We start from the raw sequence: 24,496 nt of genomic DNA, 5'->3' as shown, positions 1-24,496 counted from the left end.
CTCTCTCCCCGATCAACCAAGGGTCAAGAAAATGAAAAATGTAAGGCTTGTTTCTCTGTCCACGTCAGCTATTTCTTTCTTTGTTTCCTGTAAATGGAAGCAATGTATTGTCAATTTTCCAATCCAGCCAGACACTTGAAATAAGATCGATATGAAAAGAGTTTTGCAATTTTTTCTTGATTTCATTTCAAAAGTTTAGATACCGATTTCAAATGATAACATCGATAAAATCATATTTAAACTAATGTTTTGACATCACCATCGTGTTCCTGAAAAAAGGAAATCCGATTTACCCAGTTGGAAATCGACGGGAAATTAATCCTATTTTCTGTATACGATCCGGTTTGTAAAAATGGTTCCTTACAACAGATGATATTTCGGGTTTTCGGAGGTGATTTTTTATGCTGATAAAGGTGGTTAAATACATGATATTCCATTTTATTGAAGTCAATACTACACTACCGTCAATGTGGAGGTAATAATTTTGAAATGAAAGAAAAAAAATTATGGTAATATTCATCAGGAAATGAAGACCGATTTTGTGTCAAAAAAAATGATTAATTTTACCCCAAAAAATGATGAATTTTCATCAGTTTTTGATGAATATTCATCAGGTTCACATTTTTACACATTTTTTATGTCATATTACTCAAAAAAAAGAGGTAGTAGTCAACCTACAAAATTTTCAACATTCCAAAATTCAACTTTTTCTTCTGTGTACCATTAAATTGGGGTTTGAAATTTTCTCACCGGTACACCAGCTCGGAGAATGTATTATATCCTGAACATGTTTTAATACATATTGTAAATATACTGTGTTTGCTAAAGATTTATGCTAGAGATTTCAAAAAAATCTTAATATTTTATAATTGCTACAAAAAATTACTGGATGTGCAATGCCCAATAAAAAAAAACATAAAAAAGTTTCCACAACACAGATTCAGATTGCATTTTTTTTTTTCATTCTCTGATATGTTTGAGGAGACATCAAATGCCAAATTTTCAGAAATTTCCAGGTTGTGCAAAAAATCTTTGACCGAGTTGTGAATTTTTGAATCAAAACTGATTTTTTCAACTCCATTTTTCGATGCAAAATCAAATGATTGCAAAAAAAAAGTACTAAAATAGTAGAAATTTTGTTTAAGTGCATTGTTTTCAAGTTATAAAGATTTTTAGGAAACCTTTTTAAAAATAGTCGCAGTTTTTCATTTTTTTTTTATTAGGGCACATGTTTGCCCACCATTGAAAAAAAATATTGTTGAAAAGCTGAGAAAATTCTCTATATTTTGCTTTATTGAACTTTGTTGATGCGACCCATAGTTGCTGAGATATTGCTATGCAAAGGCTAAAAAACAGGAAAATTGATGTTTTCTAAGTCTCACCCAAAAAACCCAACATTTTCTAATGTCGATATCTCAGCAACTATAGGTCCGATTTACAATGTTAAAACATGAAACATTCGTGAAATTTTCCAATCTTTTCGAAAAAAATATTTTCAAAAATTTAAAATCAAGACTAACATTTCAAATGGGCGTAATATTGAATGTTTGTCCCGTTTAAAATGTTAGTCTTGATTTTAAATTTTGAAAATATTTTTTTTCGAAAGGATCGGAAAATTTCACGAATGTTTCATGTTTTAACATTGTTAATCGGACCTATAGTTGCTGAGATATCGACATTAGAAAATGGTGGGTTGTTTGGGTGAGACTTAGAAAACATCAATTTTCCTGTTTTTTAGCCTTTGCATAGCAATATCTCAGCAACTGTGGGTCGCATCAACAAAGTTCAATAAAGCAAAATATAGCATGAGCATGAGCATGAGCATGAGAGATCACCCATGGTTGCCCCTCCGTTGCTGAACAGAACCGTAATATCCTTTCAGCACTACTGATTATAGGCTTCGACGATCTAGTGGTGTTTCCCTTATCAACAGCATGTATGAATGCGCTGAAAAGATAAAACACCATAATTGCTAAAGCTAGATCAGTTGCGAATAGGTAACAGTCATTGGCCACCAACGGCGCCCGCCATGTCAGTTTGTAGACCTCGATTTTAAGGGACGGGAATGTTAGTTAGCGCAGGTTGCTACTAGGGCAGCTGATTTACTCTGTGCTTACACCCCACGAGCGCCAGGAACCTGAAAACTTGTTAGTAGGATAGGGTGTTTGGTCAGGATTCATCATAGAAGATGATGATGCGACCCAAAATCATAGTGTTTGGTGAAAGGTATTATATATTATTCTCAAGGCAAACAATCGGATGCTGCGGATGAGACATTTCCCGTTTATCGGTTGTTAAATTTTAAATGAAATGGTCTAGTCTTAGACAGCCGGCTGTGGAAAGATAGAACAAAAATCATTTGTAATTAAAGAATGAAGGATTAAACAATGTAACTTTTAACTTGAGATGATTTTACGAGTTTTAAATGATTGATGTTTAGTGAGGTACTGATTAACGGTGCGAACGACGAGTTTCGATGTGTATCGAGCTGAAATGGTATGATAGGGTGTTGATAGGGTCAAATCAAACTGGCTAGCTGTCATCGGGACAGCCAAAGCCAGCCGCACCTTCACACGCACGCGAAAAAAACGAAAAACACACCGACGGCGGACGCGAAAATTCTTACGACCCTACGGAAAGGATTCGCAAATCTGACTGGCTCAACTGTCATCGAGACAGCCAAAGCCAGCCGCACCTTCACACGCACACACGCACGCCAAAAAAACGAAAAACACACCGACGGCGGACGCGAAAATTCTACGACCCTACGGAAAGGAATCGCAAATCTGACTGGCTCAACTGTCATCGAGACAGCCAAAGCCAGCCGCACCTTCACACGCACCCACGCACGCCAAAAAAACGAAAAACACACCGACGGCGGACGCGAAAAATTTTACGACCCTACGGAAAGGAATCGCAAATCTGGCTGGCTCAACTGTCATCGGGACAGCCAAAGCCAGCCGCACCTTCACACGCACACACGCACGCCAAAGAAACGAAAAACACACCGACGGCGGACGCGAAAAATTTTACGACCCTACGGAAAGGAATCGCAAATCTGACTGGCTCAACTGTCATCGAGACAGCCAAAGCCAGCCGCACCTTCAGGCTGGATTTTCATGGATCATGCAACGACATCGTAAGCACGAGCATCGAAATTTTTACGATGCTCTTGGATGGCGTTATGACTTAGCTGTGACACAAACCTAAATAACGGGCAGACCGCCATTTTCCCGCAAGCGTTTCAAGAAGAAACGGTAGAAAATGGGAGAGAAACGCTTGGGGAAACGTCAACACAAAGCAACACGTGCACGGAAAAACCAAAGATAAAAATTTTAAACAAATGCAGGGGAACTTTTAATTTAGAACCATTCAAAATTTATTTCCAAATAGAACAAAATAATATTAATATTAATAATGTTTGGCAGCATTTAGTAGAGCACGACAAAATAGACCAAAATAAGACCGGCGAGAACGGGAAGTATCTAATTATAGAACGAAAAATCAAAGTATGCTATTTGAAGGGACTGAAAAATAATTGATAGATGGAGCCATATTAATATTGAGAAAATTGACAGCCAGAGAGTCAACTGTACAAACATGGGGTGAATTGAAATTCAGAAATTCAGGAATTCAGGAATTCAGAAATTCAGAAATTCAGAAATTCAGAAATTCAGAAATTCAGAAATTCAGAAATTCAGAAATTCAGAAATTCAGAAATTCAGAAATTCAGAAATTCAGAAATTCAGAAATTCAGAAATTCAGAAATTCAGAAATTCAGAAATTCAGAAATTCAGAAATTCAGAAATTCAGAAATTCAGAAATTCAGAAATTCAGAAATTCAGAAATTCAGAAATCAGAAAGAAATTCAGAAATTCAGAAATTCAGAAATTCAGAAATTCAGAAATTCAGAAAGAAATTCAGAAATTCAGAAATTCAGAAATTCAGAAATTCAGAAATTCAGAAATTCAGAAATTCAGAAATTCAGAAATTCAGAAATACAGAAATTGAGAAATTGAGAATTTACAAAATTTAGACATTCTTAAATTCTGATTTTTTTTCTTAATTTCTTAATTTCTTAATTTCTTAATTTCTTAATTTCTCAATTTCTTAATTTCTAAATTTCTTAATTTCTTTATTTCTTTATTTCTTAATTTCTTAATTTCTTAATTTTTTAATTTCTTAATTTCTTAATTTCTTAATTTCTTAATTTCTTAATTTCTTAATTTCTTAATTTCTTAATTTCTTAATTTCTTAATTTCTTAATTTCTTAATTTCTTAATTTCTTAATTTCTTAATTTCTTAATTTCTTAATTTCTTAATTTCTTAATTTCTTAATTTCTTAATTTCTTAATTTCTTAATTTCTTAATTTCTTAATTTCTTAATTTCTTAATTTCTTAATTTCTTAATTTCTTAATTTCTTAATTTCTTAATTTCTTAATTTCTTAATTTCTTAATTTCTTAATTTCTTAATTTCTTAATTTCTTAATTTCTTAATTTCTTAATTTCTTAATTTCTTAATTTCTTAATTTCTTAATTTCTTAATTTCTTAATTTCTTAATTTCTTAATTTCTTAATTTCTTAATTTCTTAATTTCTTAATTTCTTAATTTCTTAATTTCTTAATTTCTTAATTTCTTAATTTCTTAATTTCTTAATTTCTTAATTTCTTAATTTCTTAATTTCTTAATTTCTTAATTTCTTAATTTCTTAATTTCTTAATTTCTTAATTTCTAAATTCCTAATTTCTTAATTTCTTAATTTCTTAATTTCTTAATTTCTTAATTTCTTAATTTCTTAATTTCTTAATTTCTTAATTTCTTAATTTCTCAATTTCTTAATTTCTTAATTTCTTAATTTCTTAATTTCTTAATTTCTTAATTTCTGAATTTCTGAATTTCTTAATTTCTGAATTTCTTAATTTCTGAATTTCTTAATTTCTTAATTTCTTAATTTCTTAATTTCTTAATTTCTTAATTTCTTAATTTCTTAATTTCTTAATTTCTTAATTTCTTAATTTCTTAATTTCTTAATTTCTTAATTTCTTAATTTCTTAATTTCTTAATTTCTTAATTTCTTAATTTCTTAATTTCTTAATTTCTTAATTTCTTAATTTCTTAATTTCTTAATTTCTTAATTTCTTAATTTCTTAATTTCTTAATTTCTTAATTTCTTAATTTCTTAATTTCTTAATTTCTTAATTTCTTAATTTCTTAATTTCTTAATTTCTTAATTTCTTAATTTCTTAATTTCTTAATTTCTTAATTTCTTAATTTCTTAATTTCTTAATTTCTTAATTTCTTAATTTCTTAATTTCTTAATTTCTTAATTTCTTAATTTCTTAATTTCTTAATTTCTTAATTTCTTAATTTCTTAATTTCTTAATTTCTTAATTTCTTAATTTCTTAATTTCTTAATTTCTTAATTTCTTAATTTCTTAATTTCTTAATTTCTTAATTTCTTAATTTCTTAATTTCTTAATTTCTTAATTTCTTAATTTCTTAATTTCTTAATTTCTTAATTTCTTAATTTCTTAATTTCTTAATTTCTTAATTTCTGATTTTCTTAATTTCTTAATTTCTTAATTTCTTAATTTCTGAATTTCTTAATTTCTTAATTTCTTAATTTCTTAATTTCTTAATTTCTTAATTTCTTAATTTCTTAATTTCTTAATTTCTTAATTTCTTAATTTCTTAATTTCTTAATTTCTTAATTTCTTAATTTCTTAATTTCTTAATTTCTTAATTTCTTAATTTCTTAATTTCTTAATTTCTTAATTTCTTAATTTCTTAATTTCTTAATTTCTTAATTTCTTAATTTCTTAATTTCTTAATTTCTTAATTTCTTAATTTCTTAATTTCTTAATTTCTTAATTTCTTAATTTCATAATTTCTTAATTTCTTTCTTTCTTTCTTTCTTTCTTTCTTTTTTAAAGTTCAATAAAGCAAAATATAGAGAATTTTCTCAGCTTTTCAAAAATATTTTTTTCAAAGGTGGGCAAACATGGGCACTAATTTTAAAAAATGAAAAACTGCGACTATTTTCAAAAAAGTTACCTAAAAATGGCTATAACTTGAAAACGGTGCACTTTATCAAAAATTCACTAAAGTACTTTTTGATTGCAAATTCGATTTTACATCGAAAAATGAAGTTGAAAAATTTTTGCGACCGATATTTCGATTTTTTGAAAAAATCAGTATTGATTCAAAAAATCATAACTCGGTCAAAGATTTTTTGCCCATTCTGGAAATTTCTGAAAAGTTGGCATTTTATGTCCTCTAAAACATATCAAAAAATAAAAAAATTAAAAATAGTGTTTTTTTGCAAATCAAGTTTTAGTGACAAAAAGTTAAATAAAAAATCACCAAAATTTTTTTTACCGTGTATCATTTTTTTTCAGTGTAGTCCATATCCATACCTACAACTTTGTCGAAGACACCAACTCGATCAAAAAATTCCTTCAAAGATACAGATTTTTGAATTTTCACATATCATTTTTGTGTGGACAGCTGCCAAATTTGTATGGAAAATTATATGGACAAACTAATGATGCAAATTGGCTTCTTTGGGCATACCGAAGGCACCAAAAAAGTTTCAGCCGGATTAAAAAATACAAAAAAAATCGAATGACCGAAAACTCAAAGAATTGCTCAATATGAAACATTTGTGAAATTTTCCGATCTCTCCGAATAAGTTATTTTTAAAAATTTTAAAACAAGACTAGAATTTTAAAAGAGCGTAATATTGAATGTTTGGCCCTTTTGAAACGTTAGTCTTGATTTCAAAAATTTGAAAATATTGAAAATATAAAAAAATACAGTGTATCATTTTTTTTCAGTGTAGTCCTTATCCATACCTACAACATTGCCGAAGACACCAAATCGATCAAAAAAATCATTCAAAAGATACAGCCAAATTTGTTTGGAAAATTATATGAGCAAACAAAGGATGCAAAATGGCTTCTTTGGGCATACCGAAGGCACTAAAAAAGTTTCAGTCGGATTAAAAAATATAAAAAAGCGAATGACCGAAATCTGAGAGAACTGCTCAGATGGATGGTAAAATACCATGAAATCATAACAAAATCTATCAAAACATGTTGTTCCAAGGGTGAAATTATACCTAAAAATAAAACCATTTCAAAACTAAGCCGAGGTGTTCTAAAGTCATTTTAGCGCAAACCTTGTCAAAATTGGTTAACATATGCCCATAATTTCAGAGGAATTTGATAAAATACTGTAATACTAAAAAAAAAATACCAAAATGTGGTGTCCGATCATCAACAAATTATGCAATTTTGCAATATCAAACAGTACCTTGAATTGGTATAATAGCAATTTACTCTTACATAATCCTTAAGATCAATTTTGAAGAGTTCAGTAATAACAAAATGTTGTACTAATTCCAGATAATGGTATTATAACGCATTTCCCTTGTTGTTTACCCATGCTCAGGTTATTAAATAATTCAAATTTCCCTGATATAAACAAAAAAGAAAGTGAACCGCTTCCCATAATTAGTTACGAGTAAATAAAATTCAGTTAGAAAATACTCACAATTTTTGTGCCAAAACCATCTCTCCTTACAAACATGTCAATTACGTCAAAAAATCCTCCTGCAAATCCACCCCCAAAAAAGTTCCATTTTTCCACATTTTTCTCCAGCCGAGACCTTTCACTTTTCCACTTCACCTCGCACCGCGCCGTGAAAACTCCTACCACAAAGAAAACGCGACGAGAGGTGAAATGGCACAAATTTAAATAATCATAAATCATTCCGGGCTTATAAAGACAATTTATTACGGATTGCCACCGGAGCAGCCAACCGCCGCCGCCCCCACCAAACATATCGCATTCCGAGTTCCTTGTCAATGGGCGGTTTTTTTGAAGAAAAAAAAATGTGAAAGGTTCACAAGCAAATATGTATCGAGAAATTAAAAGTGAAAGTGTGTGCGTGCAACATGGAGTTAAACTTTTCGAAGTGCCAAGGAAACCTTCACAGCAACTGCACAGAAAGTTTAACTCCATGTTGCACACACTCTCGCTTTTAATTTCTCGATAAAAGTGGGGCTGGAAAAATGGAGGGAAAAACGGCGCCAAAGGGATTTGCTCACACTGTTGCTGCGGGCATATTTACTCAACGTTTTTTTTTTGCGTGCCGCTTCTGTGATGGAATTCTTGGCTTTCTGCGGTGGGGGTCGGGTTTACGGGATGAGATTGTTTGGGGGTGTTTGGGTACATTTTTTGCCACCCCATCCTCGCTGAATGCCTCGCGGGTTTTTTTAAAGGAGTAAACTTTGTAAAATGGCCTTAAACTTCTCATTGGAAGCTTCTGTTCAATTGCATTTATTGAAAATCATCAAAAAAAGATTTTTTTAGCATTTTCGTACACTTATCCAACGAGGTTTACCTACTAACCAACATATTAACATAATCGACACATGTGCAGGTTAACATTTTAATACTCAAATGGATGCCGAAATGTACTTTCCCGAACTGTTACTCTTAACAGTGAAAAGAAGTTTCTTTCGTCATTCGTGATTGACAGAAAAAAGTAAATAACTTAACAAAAACATGTCTGATTGTCTGTGGAAGTGTTGTCGTCTCCCGAACTTCGCTGCACTTTTTGAAGATTTCTCGCCGTTCAAACTGAGTGGAATGTACACTCAAAGTAAAAAGTATCCTTTTTTCAAGTTCACCCGTCGTCACCCTTTAAAAGGGTATCGAAAATGTACTGAATTTGACATTCCCTTTTAAAAGGGTGACGCCGGGTGAACTTTTAAAAAGGATAGAAAGTACCCTTTTTGAGAATTGAAAGTACCCTTTTGAGGGATACTTCTGACTTTGAGTGTAAAGTGTACATCAGTTTCCTGCTATTAAGGACCCACAGCGTCGCTGAAAGTTGGAATGCAAACGATCGAGTGATTTGCTGGCCTGCACGACTAAAATATTTTTCGCGAACACAGAGGCATAACTAGAGACCCTAAATAGGGAGACTGGTCTAAGCTGGCTAAATCGATCTGGCAACGTATGTTTTGAGCTTGGCAACACTGATAAGTTTTGCTGGGCGTAAAGGCAAATGCTCGTTTCGATACGTCAAACTCGTGTCTGTTTGGGTACGTCAAATTCACTTCGACCAGTCTCCCTATTAAGGATCTCTAGGCATAACAACAAAAAAAAAGTACGCCATTGTTCAATTCGCGATTAAAAGCTCAAAAATTCCAACAGATGGCGCAAAGCATCGAAGAATGACGATTCAAATTTTCGCTGTTCGGCTCTTAGAACAACTTTTGAGAAAAAATTCAAGTAGTACGAGTGTAAAATTTTGCCCTCTATAAAATAACGCAATAAAACAAAATTGAAAAAAAATTTTTTTGAAAAATTAATATTATTTAAAATGATAGAGCATCAAAAGTTAACAAAGTATCAGCTCGAATTTTTGCTCAAAAGTTGTTTTGAACGCTGGAATTTAACAAATCAGAATTCGCTCACATAACCTCAAAGGGCGGAAATTTCAATCGACATTCTTCGCTCTGTTCTGCTACTCAACACTAGGTGTCGCATGTCGTTTGGCTCTTGAACGGCAATATCCCAGTCAAATCAATCCGAATTCTGAAACGGAATCTAATTGGAAACGTACACAAATTCCGTTTCAAACGCAACAACCAGTTCGAACACGGAACCGGTTGTTGCGTTTGAAACGGAATTTGTATACGTTTCTAATTAGATTCCGTTTCAGAATTCGGATTGATTTGACTGGGATCGAGGGACAGTCCGCTAGAGCTATCTTCGTTCTCAGCAACGCTGGTGGCATCTATCGGTCACTAGAGGAACTATACACTGTTGTGCAAAATTAATAGGCAATCAAACGTCATAATTACGCCCCACTAGAGGGCGCTGAAACTTGGGGTGATGTTTTCATTATAACCTACAGCGCGTAAGTTGGTTTGCAATTTAAAATTGTTTTATTTCATCATAAAATCAACATTAATTACAAATTATACCATTTTCAGGTAAGAAATAAATAGCTTTATTGATATAAACGAAAATATTTTTGTGATGGCCGATTTAACCTGTTCATTATCTGATTCAAAATAAGGGAATGTTTTAATCGACCAAAACCTAACTAATCAATTGAGAATGTACATTATTCAAGTGAACAAATATTTTTTAAAGTCACTTCTACCATAAAGGCAAAGCTCTGCTTGAAAAATGGTAATTGGAATGATTTTCAAAATTTGAAATCTAACCTCATTCTCGCGTTTTCAATCCGGATCTCAGAATTTTCAATGAAAAAGGCAACTTAGCAAAAAAATCAAAAAGTCAATCGATAGAACTTTTTATTTCTTACCACCTGTTAACTTTATTTTATTCCAAAAGATCAATTTTCTTTTAAAAAACATTAAAATAGTTTTCACTCGCCTTTGCACTTATCGCGCAAAAACGTAAACGTAACCTTGCACTAAAGTTCTCCTACTCGGATGTAGGTGGCGAGTCGAGTTTTTAGCTTTGGTTTTGGGGGCCTATAACAATGAAGAGATCTTGCCAAAAATGTAAACAAAATATCGCTGCTGATGAACCGATCGTTATCTGCGAAAGATTTGCGAAGGAATTCAACGATACCATGCAAAGTGTGTCGGCCTAGCGGCGGAAGACCAGAAATTCTGTCATCTGCGCAATATCTTTTGGATGTGCGATGAGTGCTGCGATCTAATGTCGAACAACAAGTTTCGTAATACCGTCAACGGATTGAGATCTGCTGAACGCAAAGCTAACTGTGAACTGGAAAGTCTGAGAAACGAAATGTGTGAGCTGAGAGGAACTCTATCAAGTTTAATGGATTCCTTTCAAACCTCCAAAATATCTGCTGCAACGTCATCTCCTCTAATATTACCATCACGTGAAGGTTTGACAAAAGACGATGCAGAGCTGCTCTCTTCTACTAAAAATCTTGAGTCGTCACCCTGCCCAACGGATAACTCGAATGCAGATCAACCCACTGCTCAGACTGCACCTCTCAAACATTGCCGTAGACGCCACGGAAACCGAAGTATCTGAAATGGTCAGCGAAACTCTTGGGATTGATAAAACGCTCATGGTTAGGTGCTTGGTTCCATCCTGGAAAGATCTTTCGTCGCTAGAATTTATCTCGTTCAAGATCGAAGTCGACCCCTGTTGCAAAGCTCGTGCCCTGAACCCATCAAGCTGGCCAGGAGGAGTGAGATGTCGGGAGTTCAAGGAATTTGCTAGAGATGTTTGGCGCCCAAGAACCAGAAGCCGCTGTTAACTTTTATGTTTGATTTCGTAAACGATGTAAATTATTGATTTTTGCTTAGCAATTTAAGTTCCGAATTAGATTTTAATTCCATTTGGGCTAAAATAGCCTGTTGGGAGAAAACAAATAAATAAATAAATGTAATCGCAAAATATATAAACAAATAAATACAATGAGTGTTGAAAAAAACACAAGTTTTGCAACGAAATGGAATTCGGTTTTTTGCATTTCCGAAAAATAGTATTTGAATGGATTTATAAATAAACAAACTATTTTTGACAAAAGTGCTGAAAAGTTACATTTTTCACCATTTCAGAGCTCGGTGAACCTCGTTTTACAAATGTACGACGCGTGCTGAAAAAAATATCTTTTTGCAACTTGAGGCATACATTTATAATGCACCCAATTGAAATGTTTCTCCCGTTTCCCACGCCGGTAAGGATCTGCACGCAGCAGTTGCTGGTTTGTTGGTAAAGCTTTCGGATCATCCCCTGGTGGCAAACTGTCGAGCCTTTTGATTAGTCAGCCCGCGAAGGTGGTATGGTGGCATTTAAATGGCGCGAACACACACACATACACGAGTGTGGGTATACTTCATACATGGGTGGATTAGTGCTTAATCCAGTGGGATTCATTGGTGGGATTCACTATGAAAAAGCTGTCATTCAAAGTGGATTCAGGGCCAAAAGGTTGGGCGCAATATGACAGTAAACGGCTCGCGTGGTTGGTGACGTTTTTATGGTTTGATTGAGCAGAATTGATGCCGCATGAACATGATGAAATATAAATTGACTTCAGTGCAGTCGATCATAATTAATACCTGGGCAACAAAGAGCACAAAGTGAAATCGATTGAACTGGATAAAGTTGGAATGATTTCGTTGTTGGCACATTATTTTTGAAGCTTTAAGTTTTAAATCGTTTTATATTTGTAAATTACATGTTTAGTCACAGTCACTTCCTCACTCATTTATCATATTTTATTGCATTAAAATCTTTCGATTCGAATCAGTTGTCGAAACTTTATGGTGCTCTCTAGAACATACGAAACATTTTTACTGCAGACATTTACGATTTAATAAAGTGCTTAAAATTTCATGCGTAGAAGCCTCTCTGCCCTCATTCAAAGCATTATTCATTGCCATAACTTAATGCTAATATTTCCTGCCCCCCTCTTTCATAAAACCATTATCTTTATTTCTTTTTAATGAAGTCAAGAATTGTTTTCGCAAAACGGTGCTGTTCTCAATTTCACACCGCGCAAAAAAGAAGGGTCGCGCTGCCAAAAAACAAATCTCAATGAAAAGTATCGAATTCCATAAATTTCCACGACCCGCGGCATTAGGTTTCACCTTAAAAGTTTGTGATTTATGTAACACCGTTGAATTGCGGGGTCGCGAAGAAGTCCTAAGGGGAGCGCGCTTCTTTGGAAGTATCGTGCTGTCATTTCTCTTCGTTATGCTTTATCAATATTTTTCTCCTGAAAATTTAACCAATCTTGACTTTATTTTCTTGTGAAACGAGTTACTGGCTCTGAAAAAGTAAGTGTCAATTATTTTGATTTTATTAATACTTTTCTTTTGATTTACTTAAGAGCAATCGATGGTTCATCAGAGGTTCTTTTTATTTCATAAAACAAGTGTTTAAAGATATGGGTAATTCTCCGCCAACTAACACAGCAGTTGCCCCGACCCCTCTTCAATTTGCGGGAAACTTTGTCCTAAGGGTTAACTTTTGTCCCTAATCACGAATCCAAGGTCCGTTTTTTGATACCTCGTGACGGAGGGGTGGTTCGACCCCTTCAATTTTTAACATGCATAAAAGGGAGGCGTTTTTCAATAATTTGCAGCCTGAAACGGTGATGAGAAAGAAATTTTGTGTCAAAGGGACTTTTATGTAAAATTAGACGCCCGATTTGATGGCGTACTTAGAATTCTGGAAAAACGTATTTTTCATCGAAAAAAAACACAAAAAAGTTTTAAAACTCTGCCATTTTCCGTTACTTGAGTGTAAAATTTTTTGGAACATGTCATTTTATGGGAAATTTAATGTACTTTTCGAATCTACATTGACCCAGAAGGGTTTTTTTCATTTAGAACAAAATTCTTCATTTTAAAATTTCGTGTTTTTTCTAACTTTGCAGGGTTATTTTTTAGAGTGTAACAATGTTCTACAAAGTTGTAGAACAGACAATTACAACAGGCACGAACGACGAAACAAAGAGAAACGAAAAATTAACTTTTTTTAAACTTTTTTTTTCGTAAAATCGCGATAACTTGTGATGTTTATAAGCAAACCCCTTATGTTTATAGATCAATTTTGTAATTGCCTGCTCTACAACTTTGTCTGAAAAGGCTTGGTAAAATTTAAAGGGGGTTATTGGCATTTTAGTGAAAAAATAGCATAATTTTCAAACTCAAATAAAAAAAAGTGTTCTTGTAAAGCAGTGTTTCTCAACCTTTTGCGATCCATTCCCCCCTTTACTGATTTGCAATAACTTAATCCCCCCCCCCTCCCCCTCCCTTATTTTTAATTTATTGGTTTCAATGCACAAATATAATTACATTTTTTATGTTTGCAAATAGATTACAATTTTCATAACAAATTAAAGTGTAAAATACGCAATAAACTTTAGTAGGTATTTGAAAACGTTTATTTTTAACTTACAGTCAATTTGACAATTACGCAGGTTTGAATTTGATTGATTGTTTGTTTATTTGATATTTTTTCTTGAACAAGAAAAGCCACTATTCTAGTCTTCTTGTTAAATTAGAATGAATAAATACAATTATAAAAAATTTATAAATATAAAAAAAATTATAGTTGTCTGCGGCAGAAGCCAAATTACCGTCAAAAAAGTGAAGAACTCAAACAATCTTAAATAATATTTGAAAAACTTTTTTTCATTTTCCAATTATTTTTCAAAAAATTGTTCTTGTTAAAAAGTGTACTAAAATCTCATAGAAACCTGCAAAAAACTCAGTCTCAAAAAAATTTCTTGTGTCCAAAAAAATACAAATGTCTGAGAAATATTTAAAAAATCATTTTATTGTCTAAGAAATGTCAAAATTAACAGAAATTGAAACTTTAATAATTATTTTTGGGAAAAACAAATGTTGTTATTACTAATCAAAGGAACTGAAAGTTGCGAAGAATTTGTCAGATAAAGACATTGAATTTCTATTGAACCGTCATTCCCCTCCCCCTAGAATGGCCAAATTCCCACCGGTTGAGAAACACTGTTGTAAAGCTTGTAGGGGACATCTGGGACTACCATCTGAGACTGAGATAATTTTACAATAGAAACATGCATAAAAATGTGTCTATTGTGAAATTGTCTCAGGAACACAATGGGATCTAAGGGGTCCCCGACCAAAAATTTAAAACTAAAAAAATCACTAAAAGTAAAAGTGTCTATTTAATATGTTAAACTGCCTTACCCAAAGCGTTCTCAGTCTCAGATGGTAGTCCCAGATGTCCCCTACAAGCTGCAGGTCGAACCATGATACCTGGATGGAACACTTTTTTATTTGAGTTTGCAAATTATGCTATTTTTTCACTAAAATGCCAATAACTCCCTTTAAATTTAACCAATCGGAATGCTCTACCCTGCATTTTGTTGCATTTTTTGGGCCCTTTCAGATGCATTTTGAATTTTGAAAATAAATTGAATTTTGCCTAAGTTATAGCTTTTTTAAGATTTTTGACGTTTTTGAACCTTTAAACTTTGTGTCCCGATTTGCCTCTCACTTCCCGTTGACCTAGAGTGCTCATATTTTGGCCAGATGCTAGTTTTATATGTACAAACAACCCCTGAAAATTTCAGGCAGATTGGTGAAGTCCAAACGACGTCCCTTACAAAGGGGTATGCCCTGTTCGTGGACTCGCTCTTAAAATCATTCGGAAATCGAACGTCTTAAATATACCTTCTAGATAAACCTTCACGTATACAGATCGACTCAGAATCAAATTCTGAGCAAATGTCTGTGGGATATGTGTAGACATGATTTTTTTCCATGCGATTTTCTCAGAACTGGCTGAACCGATTTTGGCCGGGTCAGCCTCAATCGATTTGTTTTGGGGTCACATAATAACCTATTAAAATTTATTCTGTTTAGTAAAGTATTTTAAAGGTAATGCTAAGAAAAAGATTTTTGTATCTACAAAAAGGGTGATTTTTGCATAACCTCAAAGGTCGGGTCTTTTGTTTACGTACAAGAGTCGCGCCAGATACAAAACGCCTGGTTGCCACTTTGCTTCAAATGAGAGTCTGCATGTTTTCTGGAAAAGTCTGTATCAGGTATATATTTTTTATTCATAAACTTATTTTCATTATTACTTTGTAAATGTGAGGAAGGCACCAACCACCTAAAGGTGGATTAAGTAACGTTTTTTGAATATAATTCAAAATTAGTTTCTACTTTGTAGACATTGTACTTATTGTACATTTTTTATTTAAAGTTTAGTTTAAAGGATCACTGATATCGAGCCTAAATGGACTCTAGAGCCAAAAAATCATCAGAGTTGTGCTAAGCCCACCAGGAATTTTTCAGAGTCTCAGTTGCAAAATTCATCCTTTCGAATGCTACCTGAAACAACAGGTTTGATTTGTACGTTTGTTAAGATGCTTGAGAATACCTTAAATTATCATAACTTTTGACCAACCAGTGCAAAATAAACGGTTGTTTTCCTATAGTTAACATTCCATTCAAATTAAATCTTGGACTCAATCTCTTTATTAGTTTTTTATATGTTTGATTAAAAACTTAATTATTATTTCAACAAAAAAAATATCTGATTCGGATTAATCAACTTTAATCAATCATTTAACAAAATTTGTTGACGGAACCTTTTCCCATGCTCACTCAACCGGAAAACTTTTCCCAAAATTTGTTCCACCTGTTGAAATAACTTCCATCACTTTCACAACTTCGCTAACGTGTTGCAGCTAATCTAACCCACCGCACGGGGCGGCACGCCCACCATGGCGTTTGAATTTTACATTTCGACATTATTATTTATTCCATGAATAAACAATATTACCATATCTTCTGGCAGCACTGGCTGAGCCCTGGCGATGAGTGCACGTGTTACACGTAGTATTTTTCGTTCCAGCTCAACGTTTGAAACTCGTCGAACTTTGTCGAACTCCAACGAGGACGATGGTGGAGCCGAAATCCCACCAAAGTACGTGCCAGACTGAATAATGGATCCCCAATATTGGCGCGCTCTGGAAGAAAGAAAAGCTCTCATTCCTCGCGTCCCAGAAACCACCCGTCGGGATTCGTTGAAAGCTGGAATTGAACCGACGACGGTGACGGCGACGACGTCGAACAACGTGAATTAACTAACTAGTCTGCCGTGATGGGGATAAGGTTAGGTTCGGGTTGATTGGAATGAGGGTGGGAAGTTTGTTGGATGATTGCAAATAAAAAAGACTCTTGCCAGGTAAATTGGTTCGAATACATCAGGGCCACAAACTAGGGAGGACGTCGGTTTCGTTGGGTCGATGAGATTCGATTATCTGGAAGACATTTGAAAACTTGGTTTGGTACATAGATAGAAGTGGAATTTGGAATTTGACTTAAGAAGAGATAACAAACTGGAATAATTGTAAACTTTCATCGTTTTAATAAAAAGTAATAAGTCTTATAAATGCAATCAAATCGATTCCAAACAAGGCTTCACTGCTAATGCTCCCAACTTTACACACTCTAATTTATGCTTCAAATTTATGAAGGCCCCCCTTCAGCACATGCAATATTAACAGCTATATTAACCCCTAATGTCATCACGCCAGAGGATGGTTTCATGAAGAAACTCCCTCTACCAGCCAGTGCACAGTGGACTAAGTTTTATGTAATGTTCCATCGAGGGTTTACATTTGAAAAAAGGTTTCAAGAGATAGTAGTTTTTGCAATTTCGAATTGAATAAAAACATAAACAACTTTCTCTCCTGTCAGTCTCAAACGACGAAACGTTCTTCTTTTCTCTCCCAGAAGTAACAGAATAGAAAAGTGATACTTTTCGATACATGGGCTGAAAAAAATACCTTTCAGCACTGACATTACGTAATGTTAAACTTTTCAGCACTTGTATTGAAAAGTAATACTTTTCAATATTATTTTGATTTAAAAGGTAATTTTACTAAACACATGGAATTTGACTTAAAATTCTTAACATGATGTACCAAACAAACTGAACTTTTCCAGAAATTCAGTTTTCCACCCTAATCTACGACCTGGGCCACTGTGCAGTTGGCGGGACAAGTGGCACGCGGGAAGTGCAATAAAGTTGCGAATTTGTTTAAACAACATCCGCCAAATTGACGGCGGCAACCGGAAGCAATGAATGCAAAACGAGCTGCTGCCACCTTCGGGGATGTATTTTGAAGCGCTGGCAAAAGAGTTGCTCATTTTTTATGTTTTCGCCCCCGCTTTCTGGCCAACATCATCAATTTTATTACCCGGCCGGAGGAACGTCTTGTGCTTTAAAAAAAATGGGAGCAAAAGCACTGGATCTCTGAAACTGACAAGGCTTGTGATCGCTGGATAAACGATTTCTTTGGTGGATTTTTTTTCCTGGAGGAAAAAGCGAGGATTAGACTTGACAACACCCAAAGTTAAAAAACGAGGGGATAGTCCTCATGAAAAGAAACGTGAGGAAAGTGCTATTTTGCGAGAGTAAAGTCCTCTCGCGTGTTCATTCGTTCATTGGAACAGTTCATCCTATTGAGTGGCTTATATGGACAAATGACCGCCACTTAGTTACCGAACCATGGTGGCCCATACGGCAAAGGCACGGTTCAATATGTCGAAGGTCTGGGGTTCGAGTCTCGGTACCTGCACCTTTTTTTTTTTTTTGATAGATGAACTTTTTTTGAAGATGAACCATGAGTAAAGTACTCTCGGTAATTTCGGGATTTATCCTCTCCGTCCGCACACAGTACCATTTTACTACCGAATCGTGCTCTTTATCCTCTCGTATGCCGATACCCTGTTCTGGGTGAAGGAATTAGTTTTGTTGTTGTTGTTGGACAGGAGGGAAATGTTGATGTAACTTTTGATTGATTATTAGAAACGAGAGCAAAGGTTCACGAAATCAGCTTGTCAAGTCAGTTTAAACTTTTCAGAAAATTAAACATTCAAATGCTGACTGCTTCCAGTTAGCTTAAGCTGGCTTTACTCCTTCCTGCTCGTTATCCAGGTGGTCTACCGTAACGAAATGTACACTCTTTCGCTCATAAAACTCATTTCGCGCTACGGTGCATAATGCAAATTAAATCCTGTAAACAAAACAACTGCATGCCGACACGGCCAGCTTTATTCTTCCTTGGGCAAGTGATAAATGAGAGCTGTGGTTAGCTTTGTGTGAGTGTGTATTCTGTTGTAATTTACAGAATGTTTTAAGCTGCTAGAAAGTAGCTTGTATTTTAATTCGGTGCAGTTATTACAATTGAAAGACTTATAAAACAAACTAAAGCTAAATTCAGCAAACCTCAGTGGCCTGAAACAGCCCAGTAAAATTCACCACCGAAAAAGACACGATGGAGCCGATCAGTGTACCAAACTGGGTAAAAGCTCCAGCCCAGACCAGAGCTTTGCCCCCGTGATCGCGCAGTACGGTAACGGCTACAACGCGAACGTAACTCAGCAGTGCTACCGAACCAACCCAGCTGACAATCTGTGGAGTAGACATTGAGAATCCTTCTTGAAGAAGCGTTTGAGAGACTTACCACGAATATATTTCCAATTGTGGTTCCTACCAGTGGAGGTTGGGGACGCATCAATGCCGTGATCATCGTGTACGCCGAAAAGATCAACGAAATTGCTGCCAGGACGTGCATCATCCGGATAGATCTGGTCTGGAGGAACATGGCCAAAAGGCTACTACCGGGTTGGCTATCAGCACCAGTGCGGTTGAAAGGTGGTACACTTCATTACCATATGGGAGGCACGAGTAGGGCATCACACTTGGAGCGAATCCTCCGCCAATCATGAAGATTACGCCCAAAAAAACCAACAGATAGTGCACCCAAAGTTAAAGAACGAGGGGATAGTCCTCACGAAAAGAAACGTGAGGAAAGTGCTATATTGCGAGAGTATAGTCCTCTCGCGTGTTCATTCGTTCATTGGAACAGTTCATCCTATGAGTGGCTTATATGGACAAACGACCTCCACTTAGTCACCGAATCGTGGTGGCCCATACGGCAAAGGCACGGTTCAATATGCCGAAGTTCTTAGGTTCGAGTCTCGGTACCGGTACTTTTTTTTTGATAGATGAACTTTTTTGGAAAATGAACCTTGAGTAAAGTACTCTCGGTAATTTCGGGATTTATCCTCTCCGTCCGCACACAGTACCATTTTACTACCGAATCGTGCTCTTTATCCTCTCGTATGCCGATGCCCAGTTCTGGGTGTGGTAACTGCGTTGAGACAGTACCTTTTTAGACGGTTCATTCGAGTCTGCGTTTGGTTCCTGCTTCGGTTGCTCGTAAGTGTAATCATTGCCGTCTTTTACAGTCACTTGAGCGTACTCAGCGCGGCTGCGTGGGTGCTTATCAAGAATACCAAAAGCTACCGTACAAACGGCCAAGAAGATAAACACGAGCAGGAAGTACACCGTAGAGCTGAATCTCGGCGGTGGCGTATAGCTGATAAACTCCGGAGCACCCGGATCACTCGAGTTGTTCAAAATGCACTCTTCGTTCCCTCCGACACCTTGCCCAAGTGCCACCACACTCGGAATGAACCCACTGAATCCTTCCCCAATCAGGTACGACACCATGTAGACATCGCGTAAGCGTCCCATGTACGGCATGAACAGAACCGGACTGGTGCAACTGACTAACGATGCCATTAGGAAGCACACCAGCATGACCACGGAACGGTTCTCTCCGAAAAGGTAAGCCGTCTGGTCGTACCAGAAGGCCATGCACACTGTGCTTACCATGTTGACCACGAGAAGGCCATAGATCAGGTAGGAGTCTTTGCAGGCGGTCAGCTTTTGAAGGGCCAGGTACAGTAACGGCCCCAGGTTGCCAAACTGGCTGACGACTACGAGGTGCGACGGAAGAAGTAATCCTTCGGGAGCGATCAGAACTAGCAAAGGAAGCTGCACGAAGTTAGCGTTATGTCCGAGCACGGCACTGATCCCGAAGAGAATCGCTAGAAGATCCACCAGGGTGCTGCGGTTCCGCAGAACGTCCCGGATTGTGGTCAGGGTGAGTTTCATTGCACGGCTGGAGACGAACTGATTTCAGACAAAAATTTCAATTGCTTGCAATTTGATAAGATAGCGGTTCAGTCGGTAGACGAATGCTGGTCATCAACTGGAGGGAATCCCAAACACTCATTGCAACCTATCTCAATAAAGTTTTAAAATGTCTAGAACGTTAGTAAAAAGTGCCATCGTAATTCAATCGAAAACATTACACTTGTAACTATGGAATAGACAGAAAAGAAAAAGTTTTCAAAAAACTTACAGAAGTACAATGGGAAAAGGATAGATAAAGAGAAAGCTTAAAACTAGATCACAGAAAAAAAAATCTTGATCATCAGCTCCCCAAGGGCCAGGAATTGCTCCGCCTTGTTTCGGCAGCTCCAAAACCGCGTCATCATCTCCCCCGCGAGAGCAGAGTAAAGAGATCTTTTCCGGTGACTTCTTGCTGAGCCACATTGCCGCTTCCGGCAGAAACCACGCTGGCGAAAGAACGCCCCTGAAACCATACGCTGTCCAGCTGCAGGAACGGCTGCGCTCGTACTTCGCTGGTCCCACCCTGTGGCTTTCTTTTTTCTCTTTTCCTGCTCCTCAAGGTAGGGCCTATGCCCGACGCATCCGCGGTAATTGCCGGTAAGGTTACCGTCACAGTTCGCGCACTTTACGCGCGGCTTGGTTTGTTATGCGTTTTCCTTTCGTGACAGTACGCACGCCTCCGAGAGGTGTGACTCACCGCACTTCACGCAGCGGGGCCGGAGGTTGCAGTTCCGCGGACCGTTGCCGAATTTCTGGCAACGGTGGCATTGCGCTACGTCCGTCGGGTTCTTGGTGTAAAACCGCCAGTTTACCCAAAAATTGGCCAACGTCTTAGACCGCCGCAGGTCTTGGATCTTGACGGTGCCGCGGTCGAAGTACAACAGGTACAGTGTGTGTGTGCCAATTACCGTTGTCTAGCGCGAGAATACTTTTATCTCCCGCGGTTTTATTCCGGCATCCGAAAGGTGTGTGAGAACCGGTTATCCTCCGGGAAGAATCCCCAACACCGGAGGGACTGCAGCCGCCGTTGCAGAGAATGTGCTTGCTGGCTGGCCGTCGGTCCATCTGCCGAACTGTCATTTGGGCTCTATTTACAGCGGCACACTAGGGTCCTATACATCAAGGTTGGCATAATACTCACATCTTCCCTCTTCTCCGGGATAAAAGTTGAAAAATAACAAATCACTTAAGTAATTTTCTCCAATTTGTTTCAATATTATAACAAAATAAAAAAGTCATCATGACTCTTAAAAAAAAGTTATGTTGATACATAGACTGCGTATCACAACAATGTACAAAGACGCCTGGGAACATTTTTAATAGAAGCATAAAAGGACAATCGTTTTATGCTGCTACCTCCGCCAGGCTTAACCAAGATTGTCTAACCACTCTCTCTATCGAGAAAAATCTTAAATGTTACAAGTGTCCTTACAAAGCATACGTACGCGACTGTTGAAGGGTTATGACTTTTCCTTTATATCGAATCTGTTATTTGCCTAAAAAATGGAAACCATGTAAAGGCAAATAATTTTATCGCCTTATTCCAATTTTTCTATCTGTAGTTTTGATTTCTTCTCTTTGAATACTATTAGAAAACATGTTTTCTATTTCTTGAAGCGATCGTACCAGATAAAACTTCGTATAAATTTATCGACATTTTTAAGAAATTACTTGTATCTATCGAAATTGAATCACATTACTTTACCTTTGTCAAGGAAACATTTCTTATACAACCGAACTTTTGATGAATTGTATGAAATCACCCCACCTTGTACAAGTAGTCCTGTTCGTCACGTGCATCTCTCTACGCGATCAATCCGTTTGATTCCCAATGATAACCAATCCTGCATCCGTTCTAAACAAAACTTATCTCTTCCATGTATGTAGGTATCTCTCCCACGTTTAGACCGAGTACCATGATTGTGGGTATCTCTCCCACGTTAAGACCGAGTAATTGGTTTATTGGGAATTGAATCCCGACTCAGATCACCTAAACTGGAATGTTATAATTGACACTAAAACATGTTAACATTCAATGAATAAAAATTGCCATTGAATCCGCTTTGTAAATGCCGGCTTCGATACACTTCGAAGTTACAGTTCAGCAGGCGTCCTATCACGTTTTCGGTTCAACTATTACTTGTTCCATTTTGTATCTACTTTCTCAGCTTGCCGTGTAGCGCAATTCTTAAATGTGGTGTGTTTCCTATAGGCGTCCCATCGCGCTTTGTTCCAGTGAATCTTTCCTAGAAATTCGTAAATGCGATGAGTGAGCATTCTAGTTCTTTCCGTAAATGTACAATTTCTAGCGTTCCTGTCCATAACCAGTATGATTTGTTAACAGACATTTCCAAGTGACCGTCCCAGTCCGCAGCCAATCTGATTCGTGAATAGACATTTTCTAGAAGCCTTTCCAGTTCGATTCGTAAACAGACATTCTTCAGTTTTTCTTTCCCGGCGGCTCAAAGGTGTCGTCTCACCTCCAATCTCGCAATTCGTAAATGCGTTGAAACTTTCATTGGGATTTTCTTCCCGACGGCTCAAAGGTGTCGTCTCACCTCCAATCTCGCAATTCGTAAATGCGTTGAAACTTTCATTGGGATTTCCTTCCCGACGGCTCAAAGGTGCCGTCTCACCTCCAATCTCGCAATTCGTAAATGCGTACAAATTTCCATGGGACTTTTCTTTCCCGACGGCTCAAAGGTGCCGTCTCACCTCCAATCTCGCAATTCGTAAATGCGTTGAAACTTTCATTGGGATTTCCTTCCCGACGGCTCAAAGGTGCCGTCTCACCTCCAATCTCGCAATTCATAAATGCGTACAAATTTCCATGGGACTTTTCTTTCCCGACGGCTCAAAGGTGCCGTCTCACCTCCAATCTCGCAATTCGTAAATGCGTTGAAACTTTCATTGGGATTTCCTTCCCGACGGCTCAAAGGTGCCGTCTCACCTCCAATCTCGCAATTCGTAAATGCGTACAAATTTCCATGGGACTTTTCTTTCCCGACGGCTCAAAGGTGCCGTCTCACCTCCAATCTCGCAATTCGTAAATGCGTACAAATTTCCATGGGACTTTTCTTTCCCGACGGCTCAAAGGTGCCGTCTCACCTCCAATCTCGCAATTCGTAAATGCGTACAAATTTCCAAGGGACTTTTCTTTCCCGACGGCTCAAAGGTGCCGTCTCACCTCCAATCTCGCAATTCGTAAATGCGTACAAATTTCCATGGGACTTTTCTTTCCCGACGGCTCAAAGGTGCCGTCTCACCTCCAATCTCGCAATTCGTAAATGCGTTGAAACTTTCATTGGGATTTCCTTCCCGACGGCTCAAAGGTGCCGTCTCACCTCCAATCTCGCAATTCATAAATGCGTACAAATTTCCATGGGACTTTTCTTTCCCGACGGCTCAAAGGTGCCGTCTCACCTCCAATCTCGCAATTCGTAAATGCGTTGAAACTTTCATTGGGATTTCCTTCCCGACGGCTCAAAGGTGCCGTCTCACCTCCAATCTCGCAATTCGTAAATGCGTTGAAACTTTCATTGGGATTATCTTCCCGACGGCTCAAATGTGTCGTCTCACCTCCAATCTCGCAATTCGTAAATGCGTTGAAACTTTCATTGGGATTTTCTTCCCGACGGCTCAAAGGTGCCGTCTCACCTCCAACCTTGCAATTCGTGAATGTTTGTTTGAGTTTGAACGGGATGATTAGTCGCACCGTGTACACGGACCACGCGAACCGGTGGCAACGAAGCATGGTTGTAGTCGGACATAGGCGAACCTGCCGCACGCTCGCTCGGTATCGCGATTTAGATTGACCAGATTCTCACTCTCTCCCCTGTTTGCGCGTGTGCACACCCGAGTGACGAGTACGCGCAGAAGCTAGGCTACGACGCTGGTGCACTCAACGGGTGACACTGTTAGTGCGTGCTCACAGAACAATTCATTACACCTAGCATTACGCTCTTGCT

The 24,496-nt window shown here is 36.9% G+C and overlaps 2 protein-coding genes across 2 annotated transcripts in view; one reads left to right on the top strand and one right to left on the bottom strand.

The window, feature by feature from the left end:
* Positions 1 to 24,496, top strand: part of LOC6037403 (chondroadherin) — a 133,168-nt gene that overhangs the window by 47,670 nt on the left and 61,002 nt on the right. The window lies entirely within an intron of this gene.
* LOC6037404 (solute carrier family 52, riboflavin transporter, member 3-A) lies at positions 18,591 to 20,511 on the bottom strand. Its single transcript, XM_001847269.2, has 3 exons — positions 19,695 to 20,511; positions 19,009 to 19,304; positions 18,591 to 18,956 (listed from the first exon to the last, which is right to left on the bottom strand). The coding sequence occupies exons 1-2, from the start codon at positions 20,505 to 20,507 to the stop codon at positions 19,119 to 19,121; spliced, it is 999 nt and encodes a 332-aa protein (XP_001847321.2). The 5' UTR covers positions 20,508 to 20,511; the 3' UTR covers positions 18,591 to 18,956; positions 19,009 to 19,118.

The sequence above is a fragment of the Culex quinquefasciatus genome, chromosome 1 (assembly GCF_015732765.1).
Source record: "Culex quinquefasciatus strain JHB chromosome 1, VPISU_Cqui_1.0_pri_paternal, whole genome shotgun sequence".
In the NCBI taxonomy this organism is placed as follows: Eukaryota; Metazoa; Arthropoda; class Insecta; order Diptera; family Culicidae; genus Culex; species Culex quinquefasciatus.
The sequence above is the reverse complement of the archived record's forward strand: the minus strand, read 5'-3'. Positions and strand labels throughout refer to the sequence as shown.